At 37.2% G+C, this 16,918-nt stretch overlaps 1 protein-coding gene across 19 annotated transcripts in view; it reads left to right on the forward strand.

The window, feature by feature from the left end:
- The window catches only part of KMT5B (lysine methyltransferase 5B), a 71,971-nt gene that overhangs the window by 25,491 nt on the left and 29,562 nt on the right, over window positions 1-16,918 (forward strand). For 12 of the 19 annotated variants that reach the window (XM_071217933.1, XM_071217929.1, XM_071217935.1 and 9 more), the window contains 3 exons: window positions 3,925-4,072; window positions 8,914-8,982; window positions 14,952-15,117. In XM_071217933.1, coding sequence (XP_071074034.1) covers window positions 3,925-4,072; window positions 8,914-8,982; window positions 14,952-15,117 — 383 coding nt within the window. The remainder of the gene's footprint in view (window positions 1-3,924; window positions 4,073-8,913; window positions 8,983-14,951; window positions 15,118-16,918) is intronic. The other 7 variants (XM_071217930.1, XM_071217939.1, XM_071217936.1 and 4 more) reach the window with 1 other exon arrangement.

Raw genomic sequence — 16,918 nt, forward strand, 5'->3', positions numbered from 1 at the left:
ACACACTTCTGGTATATATTGCTTTCGGCAACTTTTAGTATACTAAAACACCAGTTCTTCACACACTTCAAAAAAGAGAAGAACGACTTCTCAGTTCATTGTGTGAGGGCAGTATTACTTTGATACCAAAACCAAAGACATCACAAGAAAACTATAGACCTTATGAATATAAATACAAACATCAACTACAAAACACTAGCAAATCAAATCCAGCAACATATGAAAAGAATTCTATACTGTGACCAAGTGGGATTTATTCCAAGAATGCAAGGTTGGTTTAACATCTGAAAATTAATTAATGTAATACATCCTTCAGTCAAATGAAGGGCAGAAACCATGTGATCATCTGAATAGACAGAAAAAACGTTTGACAAAGTCCAGCACCCTTCCATGATAACACCAGCAAACTAGGAATAGAAGGACACTTCCTCACTATATGCAAAGAAAACCCCATAGCTAATATCTTAATGGTGAAATACTAGATTCTTTTCCCCTAAGACCAGGAACAAGACAAAGATATTTGCTTCTCATTTCTATTAACATTGTACTGGAATTTCTGACCAGAGTGATTAGGCAGGGGAAGAGGGGGGCATTCAAATTGGAAAGAAAAAGTAAAACCATCTCTGTTCTCAGATCCCATATCTCAGATCCCAAAAATCCGCAAAGAAACTACAAGATTGAATAAACAAATTCAGCTAAGTTACAGGGTATAAAGAAAAACAAACAAAAAACACTTGTGTTTCTATATACCAGCAGTGGACAATCTGAAAAGGAAATTAAGAGAACAATTCCATTTTCAAAAATATAAAATTCCTATCAATAAATTTAATCAAGGCAATGCATAGCAGTTTGATATGGTTATGAATTCCAAAAATAGATATTGGATTATGTTAGTAATCTGGTCTGTACCTGGACGTGATTGAGTTATGATTGGGACTTTGATTGGGCCACTTTATTAGGGCATTGAATCCCTTGGTGGGTGGGGACTCAGATAAAAGGCATGGCAGAGGACAGAGTTGACGCTTTTAATGTTGGAGTTTTGATGCTGGAATCTGATGCTGAAGCTGGAACCCCAGGGAGAGAGACAGAGCCTCATAGTCTATAACTGACTTTGTGGAAAGGAGCAAAGCCTAGAGAGCCTCATAGTCTACAGCTAACCTTGTGGAGAAAACAAGAGGAACTGAGCCCAGAGGAACCCAGGAAGCCTGAACCCTCTCAGAAGTCAGCAGCCACCTTGCTCCAACAGGTGAAAATAGACTTTGATGAGGGAAGTAACTTATGCTTATGGCCTGGTATCTGTAAGCTCCTACCCCAAATAAATAACCTTTATATAAACTAACAAACTTCTGGTATTTTGCATCAGCACCCCTTTTGCTGACTAATACAAGATGAAAGACTTGTACACTGAAAACTATACAACATTACTGAAAGAAATTAAAGAAGACCTAAGTAAATGGAAAGACATCCTATGTTCATGGATTGGAAAAGTTAATATTATGATGGAAGTGCTACCCAAAGCAACATATAGAATCAGTGCATTCCATATCAAAATTCTAATGCCGTTCTTACGGAAAAGCTCATCTTCCAAGTTCATAATGGATTTGCAAGGTACCTGGATAACCAAATATTGAAAAGAAATGAAGTTGGAGGATACACACTTTGAATTTCAAAACTTGCTAACAAAGCTAGAGTAATCAAAACCACGTGGTACTGGCATAGGCCCGGCATAGATGAATGGGATAGAATTAAGAGTCCAGAAATAAACCCATATATCTGTAGCTATTGGTTTTTCACAAGATGTATCTGTGGCTATTGGTTTTTCACAAGAGTGCCAAGACCATTCAATGGAGAAAGTGTAGTCTCTTAAAAAATGGTGATGGGACAGCTTAATAACCACATGAGAAAGAATGAAGTTGAACCCCTACCTTATACCATATACAAACACTAACTCAGGATGTATCAACCTAAATATAAGAGCTAAAACCATAAAACACTTAAAAGAAAACATAGTAGTAATTTCTTTATGACCTTGGATTTGGCAACAGATTGTTCAGTGTAACACCAAAATCATGTGCAACAAAGGAAAAGAAAAAGTAGGTAATTAATTCAGTAAAAGTTTAAAACTTTTGTGCATCAAAGGACATTATTGAGAAAATGAAAAGATACCTTACAGAATGTGAAAGTTTGTAAACCATATACCTGTAAGGGTTTAATATCCAGAATATATAAAGAAAGCAAAGCAATTCACTAACAAAAGGACAACCCAATTTAAAGATGATCAAAGGATTTGAATAGATTTTTCTCCAGAAAATATATACATATGGCCAAAAAGCACATGAAAAGATGCTCAGCATCATTAGTCATTAGGAATATGAAAATTAAAACCACAACAAGGTACTATTATACTTCATATCCACTAAGATAGCTATAATTTAAAAAATGGAAAATAACAAGTATGGTGAGGAACGAAGAAATTGAGGTCCTCTTGTACCTTGCTGGTGGGAATATAAAATGATTTAGCTGCTGTGAAATATAGTTTGGGGGTTCCTCAAATGTTTAAACATGGAGGGACCAAGATTCAGCAAATATGCCCAAGAGAATTGAAAATATATCCACGTAAAATGCACAAATGTTCATAACATCATTATTCATAATTGCCAAAAAGCAGAAACAACTCCAGTTCATAAACAGATGAATGGCTGAATAAAATATGGAACATATCCATGCTCTAACATGGGAAGCTTGAAACATGCTAGATGAAAGAAGCTAGTCATAAAAGGCCACGTCTTACAATTCTGTTTATATGAAATGTTCTGGATAGGAAATCCATAGAGACAAAAAATAGATTACTGGTTGCCAGGGTCTAGGGGTGGTGGTGGGGGAGTAAAGGAGACTCCTTAATAGGTACAGAATTTCTTTTTGGGGTGATGAAAATGTTCCTAAGTTGATTGTGGTGATGATGGTTGCACAACTCTGTGAATATATTAACTCATAGTATGGATTATATAGTACGTATAGCTCAATAAAACTTATTAAAATATAATAACTTAAATTTTTCACATACTTGTCTATAGGTAATTTGCAAAATCATCAATGTACATGTAAGTTTTATTTGTCTTTTAAAGGAGTGGATGAAAATGTTAAACCTCTCACTGTGTCTCATTCTTTCACATCTTAATTTCAAGAGCCTTAAAGATATACTGCTGGAGTACTCTTATTTTAAATACGTGTGCTAATTCTACAGAAGGATTGTCAGTGACATACACATCAGACTTAATTGGCACTGATGCTACATCATCCCCATAGATTAGGCCTTCCTTTCCTTTCTTTACATTGTTTTTCTTCTGTTCAGTATATTTCATTCACTTCCCTGTTTGTAGCCATTCATTCAAGATCAGTTTGAAACAAGTCATTTAGAATTAGACCTAAATGGAATAATAATCATTCATCTGTCCAAAGCAGGAAACTGAAGAACCCACTCCTTTTGAGGCTCTTTTTTGGACTTGAGAGCTAGAATTCTAGCACTAAGTTACAGGAAATATTTTGTGTTCTTATTTCCTTCCTCAGCCCTATCTATAATGGTCATTTATGCCATCTTATTAAAATAATACGCTTTTCTCCCATCCTGTTTCTTACCTATTTTTTGGAGGGTAAAGAAGCTGAACAGAGATTCTCACAACTACCAAGACTCCTCTTGGGAAACAGATAATATTAACTGTTAACCAAAATACTCGGAATAATTGGGTTGGTTTACTGCATTTGGGTTTCTGTTTATGTTAAAAATACTAAATTAATTTCTTAATTAACTAAATCCGATAAGTAATTTCTGTTCTTGATTACTGATATGAAAGGGCAATGAAGCTAAAGGTTTTTAAGATTCAAGTCTTTTCAGTTTGAGTTACTTTATTAATTTGCTTTTCACAGGTAATGGTCATTCTGGATTCGAAGGACAGAGTCGATATGTACCATCTTCTGGAATGTCTGCCAAGGAACTTTGTGAAAATGATGACCTTGCAACCAGTTTGGTTCTTGATCCCTATTTAGGTTTTCAAACACACAAAATGAATACTAGGTAATTTTAAGTCTTTATCCTGAATAGAACAGATGATGTATTGTTGAGTTTAGAAAATAGATGGTTTAGTTTACTTTTATGTTAAAGGAAAATTCTTTGCTCTACAAAGAATAAAGATTTTCTGTATTTGAGCCGGGAAAAGCAACAAAAGCTTCAGATTTATTTTTAACTGTTTTATTTTATCTGAGAATATTTCTATTATTAATAAAATATAAAGCTGGAGGAATGTTTTCATTTTCTATATTAAATGTTGATGATAATGACCATCCTAGCTGAAAGAAAATCTTAACAAGCATCCTTTAAAACTTGAAAATGTGTATGATAGTTTTCTCCTTAAAGTAGGTTATGTCAAGTTTTTTCATGCTTTTCTTTATTTTTTTTTAAGTAATTCTATTTTTAACCAGAATTCTTTAATATCACGACAAGTAATTGTCTTTGTATGTAGGGAAATTTGCCATCAGGTTAAATCTTTGAGATTCACCTAATCATTAAAAGTGAGAATATTTTTAAAGACGTGTTTATATTCAGTATGCAGGTAAGAAAAAAGGTGTGTAAGTGCTTTATTGAATATCACATACCATATATATAAAGTATTGTTTCATTGATCTTGAAATCTGTCATCCCTTAACATCAGAGGTCTCTACTTCCTCTGTTCTATTCTCTTTAACATTATCTTCCCCCCACCACCAGACACACACACACAAAAGACCCTTAGGTAATTTCATAATTGTCTCTGCCAACAAACAGGAAGTCAGGGCCTTGTTCCTTTTATCTTTTTTTTTTTTTTTTAAAGATTTATTTATTTATTTAATTCTCTCCCCCCCCCCCCCCCCCCCCCGGGGGGGATCTGTTCTTGGTGTCTATTTGCTGTGTCTTGTTTCTTTGTCCGCTTCTGTTGTCGTCAGCGGCCCGGGAAGTGTGGGCGGCGCCATTCCTCGGCAGGCTGCTCTTTCTTTCACGCTGGGCGGCTCTCCTCACGGGCGCACTCCTTGCGTGTGGGGCTCCCCCACGCGGGGGACACCCTTGCGTGGCACGGCACTCCTTGCGCGCATCAGCACTGCGCGTGGGCCAGCTCCACACGGGTCAAGGAGGCCCGGGGTTTGAACCGCGGACCTCCCATGTGGTAGACGGACGCCCTAACCACTGGGCCAAAGTCCGTTTCCCTCCTTTTATCTTTTAACTTCCATGGCAAAGAGTTTTTTCAGTGTGGTAGAAAATACTAACAGCAGGGATTTAAAACATATAGCAAGCTCTGAGCCACTCTTTATTCTCATCTCCATCACACACTCACTGTTTTGTAGCTACAGCTTCACCAGATGGATAGTTACTTAGTTGAGGGGAGGTGGGACTTGGTGAGTAATTAGTTTGATAATTAGTTAAGGGGAGGTGGGACTTGGTGAGTAAAGGTGGTAGGAGGAACATCTTTGTGTCTATTTTTTTTCCCTTTCACTTCTATCCTCTGCTAGAATTAAAACAAGAAACTGTATGGTATATTTATCAACTATATTCTAAATTCAGAAGGAGGTAACTTAGTTAAAAATGTGCCTTTGATATTTTCATGTAACTTTGTCATCATATATATCCTTACTAAAATGAAGTTAAAAGTTGGAATATATGTCTAGGACTTAAATAGTTTCCTGCTATCATAAATGCAGGTGCCTAAATTTTCTGAATCGGCAAATAGGTGGCTGTTCTCTGGAAAATCAGCAGGATTAAATGTCCCAATGTCGAGTTAAGATCTTGTTTGCATTATTTTAAGTTTGTTTCCCTTCTTTTCCCCAGTGAACAGAAACCAGCGCTCATTCTCCCTGGAATATCCTGATAGTATTTAGGTCATCCACTAGCCTGTCTCTTTGCTGGGTTGAGAAATGTGAATGTGGGCATCACTCTTTCACATAGCAATCTAGTGGCATTCAGGATATCACTATAAAAACTGAGGTCCATAATTATTACCTGGCATCATCAAGAAATAATTAAATTATGTTTGTTTTGTCTTGTTTACTGAAACAGGGAAGCATTTAAAATACTTTAGGAGAAGTTCTGTAAAAATTACAATGCAAGTTTTAGTGGCTTCTGAAAGAACTTTATGCACTCAGAAACTCCCATGCTTTTTTGGTGAAAGGTTACCTGTTACTGACTTCTGCAATATGAAATAACTCTGATTTTCCATAAAACTGCCCTCCTAGACCTCTGCTTCTCAAAATTAGTTTATATATGAGTCACCTGGGAGTCTTACTAAAATGCATGTTTGATTCAGTAAATTTGAGGTAGCACCTGAAATTCTGCATGTCCAACAAACTCCCAGGCTACTCTTGGAATAGGAAAGTCCTAGAACCATCTGGCCTACTGAGTTTTGTTGTGATACTGGTAAGTGTTAAAAAGTTCCCCACCAGTAGTTCCCTAGGGCTTACTTAAAAACGTAGTCATAAAATGTAAAGTTCAGGATTACCACTCAGATGTTACTAAAACTCAAGAGCTTGCGGGGAACACTAAGAACAAAAATAAGAAATTAAAAAGAACTTGCAAGAGACAAAAGGGAGAGTCAAAGTGAAGCGCAGCAGAGACCAGGACCTGAGGTGGCTCAAGTGACAGAGAACCTCTCTCCACATCAGAGGTTCTCAGGATCGAATCCCTCTGAATCCTAGAGGAGAAAGATGAGAAGACAAAAAAGAGAAATAGATACAGAAGATCAAACAGTGAATGGACACAGCAAAAACAGCGGGGTGGGGGTGGGGGCAGGGGCAGGAAAAAAATAATATAATAAAATCTTAAAAAAAAAAAAACCTTGTGAGGAGCAGGTGTAGGTCAGTGGTTGAGTGCCTGCTTGCCATGTACGAGGTCCCAGATTCGATCTCTGGTACCTCAAAAAAAAAAAATTCTCGAAAACTTAACTGTATCTTGAGGAAGATCCCCAAGTTAAAATGCAAACATTCCATAAAATTTTTAGACATGGAAGCATCTAAAATTAAAAACTGGGAAGCAGACTTGGCCCAAAGGATAGGGCTTCCACCTACCACGTGGGAGGTCCACGGTTCAAACCCCGGGCCTCCTTGACCCGAGTGGAGCTGGCCCATGCACAGTGCTGATGCGCGCAAGGGGTGTCGTGCCACGCAGGGGTGTCCCCCGCGTAGGAGTGCGCCCCGTAAGGAGAGCCGCCTGGCATAAAAGAAACCGCAGCCTGCCCAAGAATGGCACCGCACACACGGAGAGCTGACACAACAACAAGATGATGCAACAAAAACAGATTCTGGGTGCCGCTGATAAGGACAGAAGCGGTCACAGAAGAATGCACAGCAAATGGACACAGCAGACAACTGGGCGAGGGGGGCAGGAAGGGGAGAGAAATCAATAAAAAAACTGACTAAACAACTTAAACATGCAGAAGAAAACATATTTTTCAGTGCAACACTGAATTCTACTCCTGTGGCCCCTCCAGTAGTCTTTGGTGGAGCTAATGCGCCAGTTCCTCTCTTGGGGACCAGGCTAGTTTTGAAGCATTGTTGCCACTCTAGGTCAGTGCAGGGGTACAGTTGATGTCACTTTTGCATAAAGGCCTTTCTCCATTTCACAAGGGACCTTAATATCAAAGGTATTTTAATAGACTCTTATAAACTGACATTTGGGGAATGCACAGAAATTTTATTAACAAGGCTTTGTTAATCTTTATGAAGAGTATACATTTTCATGTAAGCTTAGCTTTTTTGAAAATAAAACTATTCCCTGTAGTCCTTTATCTTTTGAGCAAGAATTTACTAGTATACTGACTTTCATCATTTTCAAAAATATGTTATAGAGAATAAGGAAAATCTATGGTACTTTGTTGGAATAGTAGATAACCATAAATGTTCTTTAAATTAGTTTATGGAATTCTCAGTCTTTGAGGTGTAAAAGAGGCACCCCAAAGATTTTAATTCTCCAAGCTATCTGCTTATCACTTTGTATAAGTAGTCTCTGTTCATGCAACTATAATTTGTCATTTTTTGTTTCCCTTTATCCTATCTTGCCTCCCTTCTACTTGTTCAAATGTACCATAAGGAACAGAGTTCTGAAACACTACATATTTAATGATTTTGAGAATTTTCAAAATTAGTTCTATTTTAAATCTTGCCTTTTAATCTTAATGAATTTATTACATTTACTAAGAGTAAGTCTAGCATGAATGCCTAGAAACAGTATATACAAAAGAGTAATTCCAATTTATTGGGAAGAATTTGGATTTAATTAACTTTTGTCAGTTAATGAAACCTTTATTCCTTTTAACCAGAGAACAAAATTGTTTATAATACCTCTGATTTTAAAACATAGGGTGGTCAGAAGGATATTGTAAAGCTTGGGTGGGTGCTTTCAGTAACACCCTTTGAACCCTGAAATTTCAGAATATCCTGAGGAATTGGGGGAGACTGCGAGCAGTGAGCTGAATGGGAAATAGCCTGTGAAGAAATGAAAAGCGTTACCTCAGGGCAGGTTTTCTCTGGAGCGATTCTTAATTTTTCTAATCCAGACTTCAGCCTGTACAGTCCTTACTCCTCTCCCACCCCTGCTGACATCTAATGTTTGTCCTGTGTATTTGATTATTTGTGTCCACTGTTGATACTTAGGCGTTTGACTAGTATGTAGAAAGAAGCTCCTTAGACCTACTAAAAGTCATCAAGGGTAAAGTTATGTCATATGAGAAAGAAAATTTTAGCAGATTGACTAACCTTATCCATGGCTTAATAAAGTTCTTGACTATCACAGTATTCTAAGGCTCTGCTACAACAGTATTATAAATCTGGTTAGAAATGATGAATACAAATTGCACAAATAGTTTTTTATTGATGTTTGTTTTTGCATTTATATAGCGCCTTTCCTTCGAGGAGCTCAAGGCATTTCTCAAAGTCTGACAGTTTTCCTCACAACAACCCTGTGAGGTAGGTAGAGTGCATTACAAACAGTAAGATCACTAATTAGCCTGTTGCAGTCATTATAATGTTCTTTTATGTTGAGTAGCTTGAGGTGTCAACATAAACACAAGGTTGAAAACATTTTGCAAACCTTTTAAAATAGTTTGATTTTAGTAATAGCTCTATTTTAGAAAAAGAAAAAAACTTGTACTCCATCATAACAGGATAATTTTAAAAGAAGTCATTCATGAAAAGATTAGGAACCACTCCATGGAATAGCTGAGCACTGATTGCAGGACTCAGCCAGGTATGTTTTGATTCTTGCTTTATTTTCAGGTGGAAGAGAGAAGAGTTGTGGTTCTAGCATGACTCCTCCTCTTCATATCTACAAGCCGTCAGGTTGCGTTAAAACTCTTCAAAAGGAGATATGTGTTCACTGTGTTGCCTCTTGGTTTTCTTATTTTATATCCTAAATATTTGAGCATTTTTCTCTCTCTTGCCCTCTCCTTCCCTCTCCTCTTTTTTCTGTTCCCTTTCCCCCCTCCCCTCCAGTCATCTCTTGATTGTACATGCTAATGGAAGGGCACAGTAGTACAGCTAATAAAAATCTACACCTTTTCTTCATTGCAACAGTGGTCTCTCGGGTTTGGAAACAGAGAAACCAAATAGCAAGAAAACCTGGGAAGTCAGTCTCTGGAAAGAGTGGGGAACAGGTGTGTGGGAGTGTGAATTCATTTTTTCCCCCTGCTTTTTTTAATAATAGCCAATTGTAATTGATATCTTTTATTTCTTACACATTTTCATCAAAGGTATGGGAAGAGAAAAAGATAAGCTCGATTATTTAAAGTAGCAAATGTTGTAATAAAAGGGAGGTGGGCATATTGATTTGGAAATGCCACATATCTGTTTCTCTTGCCTTGCCTGCCTTCTTTCCTCCCCTGCAATTGCTAAGTCTAAAAATATCTGTCTACATCCATCCCTTTCACTGTACTACTGTCAGGATACAAACCACAGCTGCCTCTTGCTCAGTGCTGATGCTGGATGGCATGCACAAGTCAAATCCTGTTATAATCATGAAACACCAGAGTGCACATTAAAGGCCACTGACCCATAATAATGGGTTTTTATTTTTCTGTTTACAGTTAAATTCCCAACTACAAAATATTTTGTACAATAAACAGATTTTTCTTTTCTGTATGTTTTTCTTTTAGTAAGGTAACAAGCATTTAATGTAGTGGGCAAAAAAGCACCCCATCTGATCGTGTGGCATAATGCAAGGAGGGGAACATAAGGAAATCAAATCCTTTAGTGACGTCTAACAAGAAATAAGAAACATGAGCCTTTTGGCTTAACTAACTTTTTAAAAAGCTGCTAGTTGCTGAAACTGTGAATTTAAATTTATGGAGCTATTGTCAAATAAATACATAGTAGGAGATATTGTGGGTTTGGTTGGAGATCACTGCAAGTAAAGTGAGTCGCTCATATTTGTTGGTTTCCTAGTGCATATAAAAGTTATGTTTACCTAAGGCGAGCTCAGGGAGGACAGAAACCTCCCGTGGAGCAGAAAAGCAAAAGCTTGCTTGATCTTGATTTTCAGTATGAAACAAACCATGAAAGCGGGACCTCAGATCATTCTGACCTTTTGGATTTTAAGCAGGAGGTATCAGAAAAGTTACCACAGGGTTTTTTTTGTTGGTATTGTTTTTAATTTAAAAAATAAAGTTATGTTTACACTATTCTGTAGTCTGTTAGGTATGCAATAGCCTTATGTCTCTTTTTTTTTTAATGTATATGCCTTAATTAAATGTGACACAGACTGAACGGAGCACCTGCTGTTGGAAAAACGGTGCCAGTAGACTTGCTTTGTAAAGCAAGGTTGCCACAAACCTTCAATTTGTTTAAAAAAAAAAAAAGGTTATCTGTGGAAGTACATTAAAACGAAGCACAATAAAACAGGGTATGCCTGTAATTTCTTGCTGAGTTATGACTGTTCCACCCAAACTTTCATTGTCCAGGTATTAGAGTAGGAACAAGAAAGACGTAAGTAATAGTCCTGATTCTTCCATTTAATTAACTCTTAAGTCCTTGGGCAAACTGCTTGACCTCCATGGCCCTTGTTTCCCTCATGTTGAACAAGAAGGTTATATTAGATAATCTGTACGTTTTCTTCCAGCTAAGGATGGCTTTATGCCATTTGTATGGGAAATTTGGAGGGATTGTTGTTTAGGAAAGTAAAGGTTTTTTTTTTCTTTTCAATAATAGAGAATTATTTTTTTCTAAGGTCCTCAGTGGCTGTGACTCTGGCCCTAATAGATAGATGTTAACAGTCTGTGTGTGTGTGTGTGTGAGAGAGAGAGATTGTTTTTATTGGGATATAGGAGGTGGCATGGGCGTAGCCACCCAGGGAATGTCCATTCTGATCTTCCTGGGATAGTTTTTGCAACTTTAATTTCCTATCTCATAGAAAGACAACTGCTCCTCGACCTGCTCTTGAAACGTCTCCCCAAATAAACTGGTGGGCACCTCAGAAAAGCAATCAGTTCGTGAGGCAAATACTGCATTTCTTTGCCAGGTATTGGGAGATGCAGGCTTTGTTCTTGGTGCTTGCTCAGCCAGTGAAAGTGGAGTGGAAAATGAATCCATATTTGGGGGTGTTTCTCCTTTTCTTCAAGGCTTTGGAAGCTTGAGCCCTTTGCTGAGCCCTAGGAATCACTCACACCAGGACCACTATAAAGTCTTTTGTTATTCAACAGTTTTCATTTCCAGCAATATTTATTAAAATGGGATTTGACCTGAACTGTCAGCCAGGTGATTTTGATATACTCTTATAGGATTATTGTCCTGTCTCTCCTCCTGCCTGTCTGAACCCATCACCTTTTTCTTCCTTCTTTTCCTCTCTAGCATTTCATGCCTACAGCTGCCACCTGTGATAGTAACTTTTAACAGTTTGGGGACAATAAATTACATTTTATGTGAAATGGAGGTTCTTGCCAGCAGTAGCAAAGCACAGTAAAGAGTTTTGTTTGTGTTTGAAGCAATAGAAGTCACAGAAGCAGAAACAAGAGTCACCACTGAAAGGTAGAAGACAGAAGACTATTACTAAATCAAAAATTGGGTGTTTTTTAATGTGTTTGTTTTTGGTTTTAGTATATAAATTGTTTGGCATGATGACTAGATCGTAAAGAAAACTAAGGCTTGACATAGGTGTGCAATGGACACAACCAATCCAATCCACAGAGAAAATGTGGAATGGGTGTGGGAACGGTAGCCATGGGGGCTGCTGGGTGTGGGGAACGGGAGGAAGAGATGAGATGTGGAGGCGTTTTCGGGACGTGGAGTTGTCCTGGATAGTGCTTCACGGACAATTACGGGACACTGTAGATCCCCCCAGGGCCCACTGGATGGAACGTGAGAGAGTCTGGGCTATGATGTGGACCATTGACTATGGGGTGCAGTGATGCTCAGAGATGAACTTACCAGGTGCAATGGATGTATCACGATGATGGGAGAGAGTGTTGCTGTGGGGGGAGTGGGGGGCGGGGGCGGTGGGGTTGAATGGGACCTCATATATTTTTTTTAATGTAATTAAAAATAATAATAATAAATAAATATTTAAAAAAAATAAATAAAAAAAAAAAAAGAAAACTAAGGATACTTGACAGGCATTTCTAGATAGGAAGGGACATGTTTCAGAAAGGGTTCAAAACATATAAGACCTGTCAAAAGTAATTAATATCCACAGGGTTTCATAATGATTCATACTGTCTATGGCTTATTTTTTGCAGTGTTCTTAGAGCCGTAAGTGAATTTAGCCCTGGCTCTGACTCGCTGGATAACATGTTGAGCCATACAGTTATTTTGAAATCGTCACCACTGGTCAATTCCACATTGAACATGTAAAGATTGTTTGGCTCTTTCTGTCATTTGTAGTTCTGCCATTTAGCATCATGGATTATTCACTGCATTTGCTCAGAGTGAACCATTGATTTTCTGATTACCGCACAAAACACCGTTTATCTGTTTCCCACCATTTCATGCTTTTTGCTTGAAGTGTTATGCCTTCGCCAGCAGCTGCTTTGTTGTCTTAGCGATCCTTCATACACAGATAACCCAGTGGTGCAGGGCTTCAGCAAGAATGGTTTGAATCGGGTGTTTTAGAGATCCTATCTTGATAAAATTGAGATTTTTAAATCTTGAGATTTTACTGGTGGTTTTCTGACACCACATCTTGACAATCTAGTTAAAAGACATTCTAAGTTGTTTAAAGGACTTCCATTTGTCTATGAGAACCCGTATACTATAGATTGAAAATGAAAAGTAAAAGAGGGCCTCATCCTTTTCTTCATATATCTTTAGAAAGTGTTTGAACTCTTTCACATGGTTTTATTGAATAGTAGTTGTGAGAATTCAGGTTACCAAAACTAGTCTTTAGCTAGTAAGTTCCTTGTCATGCCATTATGCATTAATATATCTGAATTCCTCTCAAGATCCTGGACCTCTTATCTTCCCTCTTCCTTTGTTCTAGTACTTTCCTTGACTATCGCCAGCCAGCTTACTTGCTCAGCCCTTGTAACTGTTTGAATCCAATCTTAAGATCTTCTATTCCGGCCTTTCTTATTCTCACTGTACCCTCATTCTTTTAATTTCTCTCTGCCTGTAATAATACCCTGCTACTTCATAAGTGCTCTAGGAATGTCATTTTTACCATATTAATGTACATTTGCATGTTGATGCCTTGTTTATCTGTTCGATGCATATGCATGTTTTTTATTCACAATTAAATTTTCTATTCAAGAACTGTGGCCCTGTTTTCAGGCTCTTATATTTTTCACCATAGCACCTCCAGTGATGATGTGTCCATAAAACCTAATGAATAATCTTACTGAAATTTTATGAATACACTTGTGAGAGCTTGTCTAGAAGAAAAAATTCCTGCTTGAATGCTTCCTTTGCTGAAGATTGTCCTAGATCCCATCTTAAAGTTAGCATAATCAGGTTTATGAGATTTGCAGTTTTAAATGTTAGGTACATAATTTAAAACTTTTCCTCCTGAGCTGCTACTAATATTTTTTCTTAATATATTTTACTTGAATGACAGTCTGTAATTCTTTTTTTTTGGGTGTTTTGATTTGTTTTGGAAAATAAAACTTTATTTGGGAAAAATAGCATTAAAATTGACCTGAAAAGAAATTTTGAAATTAAGATCCAAATTCCTTTACTCATAATACACGTTTTACTGAGAAAATAGCAGTAGGGGAAAAAAAACACAAATCTATGTCTGTCTTGGACCACGATTGCATCATGTGTTACTATATGCCTTGCAGTGTAATATTCCAAATCATTATAACTGATTTTACAATAGAAACCTTTTATAGTTCTACCCAGTATTTTTCCCTTATGTCACCAGTGATGTAATTTCACTGCCAGAATTGTACTTTTTGCATTTCTTTTTGTTCTCTGAATGCAGTTATCGAAGAGTAAATTTGATATGGATGGCATGTACCCATTTGGATACTTAGTTTGGGGTTTTTCTAGTTGTTTACGTAGAGAATGTTTTTTGCTTATGGCATGATTTTGTTTGCTTCATTATTCTTTTAGAACTCATTTCCTTGCCCTTTCAGCTTGATTCTGCATGTTTTAAAAATTCTTGTCATTCTCTCAGACTCTATTGTAGGTTTGTTATTTTATACCTTCCAAAGTAGATGACTAGTGCAGTGCTGAATCAGACATCCTTTGTTGAATTATCTGGTCACCTCACAATTAATGTGATAACAAATAAAAATATTTAATTATGTTTTGAAGAAAAAAAAGTTGTGTTTCCTGTTGACCACCGTTACTTGCATAATAATTGTCCAGACTATTAATTGTTCTCTTGTTAGATCTGCGCACTGAAAACCATGGCAATATTTAGGGTACTATGTTTTGTTCATGGTCTCTTAAGATGGATCAGTGGCCTAAAGATGGTGGCAAATAATTATTGTTTTGATTTCTTTCAGATTTCGGCCCATTAAAGGAAGACAAGAAGAACTAAAGGAAGTAATTGAACGTTTTAAAAAAGATGAACATTTGGAAAAAGCCTTCAAATGCTTGACTTCAGGCGAATGGGCACGGCACTATTTTCTTAACAAGAACAAAATGCAAGAGAAATTATTCAAGGAACATGTAGGGTTTTTTTTTTTGTTTTAACTTCAAAAAATAAAATAGACAAGAGACAACAAATTATAAAAGCATTACTTAAAAAAATTCTGTCCAGGCACATTCATCCCATTTAATCCTAAAAACACACTCAGTTATTTCTTTAGTGTTTATAAAGATGCATAAGTGAGCACAGATTGTTTAAATGACAAGACCAAGGTCTCCTTGTTAATGAAGAATATGAAAGGGGAAAAAATGCTGGATCATATTCATGTCTCATAAAACTAAATCCCATATTCTTTTTTTTACCATTAGCATTAATGTAATTCCTTCTTTGTCTTTGCTACAAAAATATTGCAATATTACTCTTAACTTTATAAGTTGCATTAGTTGTATTTTTCCCATGTATCACCATATTCTTTTTTTTTTTCTTAAGTTTTATTTTTTATTTATTCCCGCCCCCCGCTGTCTGCTCTCTGTGTGTTCTCTGTGTCTGCTTATATTCTTGTCAGTGGCATTGGGAATCTGTGTGTGTTTGTTTTTAAAGATATATTTTTTATTTATTTCTCTCCCCTTCCCGCCCCCCCCCACAGTTGTCTGCTTTCTGTGTGGATTTGCTGTGCGTTCTTCTCTATCCACTTGTATTCTTGTCAGCAGCACCTGGAATCTGTGTCTCATTTTGTTGCATCACCTTGCATCAGCTCTCTGTGTGCGGCGCCATTCCTGGGCAGGCTGCACTTTTTTCGCACTGGGTGGCTCTACTTACAGAGCACACTCCTTGCATATGGGGCTCCCCTACATGGGGGGACACCGCTGCGTGGCACGGCACTTGCGTGCATCAGCACTGTGCATGGGCCAGCACATCACACAGGTCAGGAGGCTCTGGGTTTGAACCCTGGGCCTCCCATGTGGTAGGCGGACACTCTTATCAGTTGAGCCAAATCCGCTTCCCACCATATTCTTAACATCTTGTAAAAGAGAAACACTCTTGTGTTATTAACTACAATCTTCATCTACCACCAAAATCACTGTTATACAGTCCCTAGATAATCCTCTAGCTGTTTTTCAATTAACATTAACCTTCCTAGACTGCCCCTTTCAGCCACAATCATGTTTATAAGTTAGCAGTGTTAGTTATACTCATTATAATATGCTGTAATTAACTCTGTCCATTTCCACATACTTGCAGTCAACCTTACTAAACATTTTACGTACATTCAGTATCAGCTCTCCCTTCTCAACCCACATTGTCTCCTACAAACCTATATTGTATATTTTATAACCGCCTTAAGTTTACTCATCATATTTAGTTCATATCAGATCATACAGTGTTCATCCCTTTTGTGTCTGGCTTATTTCACTCAGTATCCTTGAGGTTCATCCATGTCATGTGCTTCCCCAGTTCATTTCTTCTTATAGCTGAATAGTAGTATTCCATTGTATTTTGTTTATCCATTCATTGGTTGACAGGCATTTAGGTTGTTTCCATCTTTTAGCAGTTCTAAATAATGCAGTATGAACATTGGTGTGCGAATGACTGTTCACGTCCTTATTGTCAGTTCTTATGAATATATTCGTGGTAGCAGGATTGCCAGATCATATGGCAGTTTTATATTTAGCTTCCTAAAAAACTACCAAACTGTCTTGCCATGGAGGTTATACCATTATTACATTCCCACCAACAATAAAGGAGTATTCCTATTTCTTCACATCTTCTCCATTACTTGTTTTTTATGTTTTGTTATTTTTTTTAATGGCCATTCTGTAAGGCAAACATGTAAGTTTAATAAGCAGTTAGGATAAGAGTAAAGGAAACTAAAGCCTAAAT

The sequence above is a fragment of the Dasypus novemcinctus genome, chromosome 10, assembly GCF_030445035.2.
Source record: "Dasypus novemcinctus isolate mDasNov1 chromosome 10, mDasNov1.1.hap2, whole genome shotgun sequence".
Lineage (NCBI taxonomy): Eukaryota > Metazoa > Chordata > Mammalia > Cingulata > Dasypodidae > Dasypus > Dasypus novemcinctus.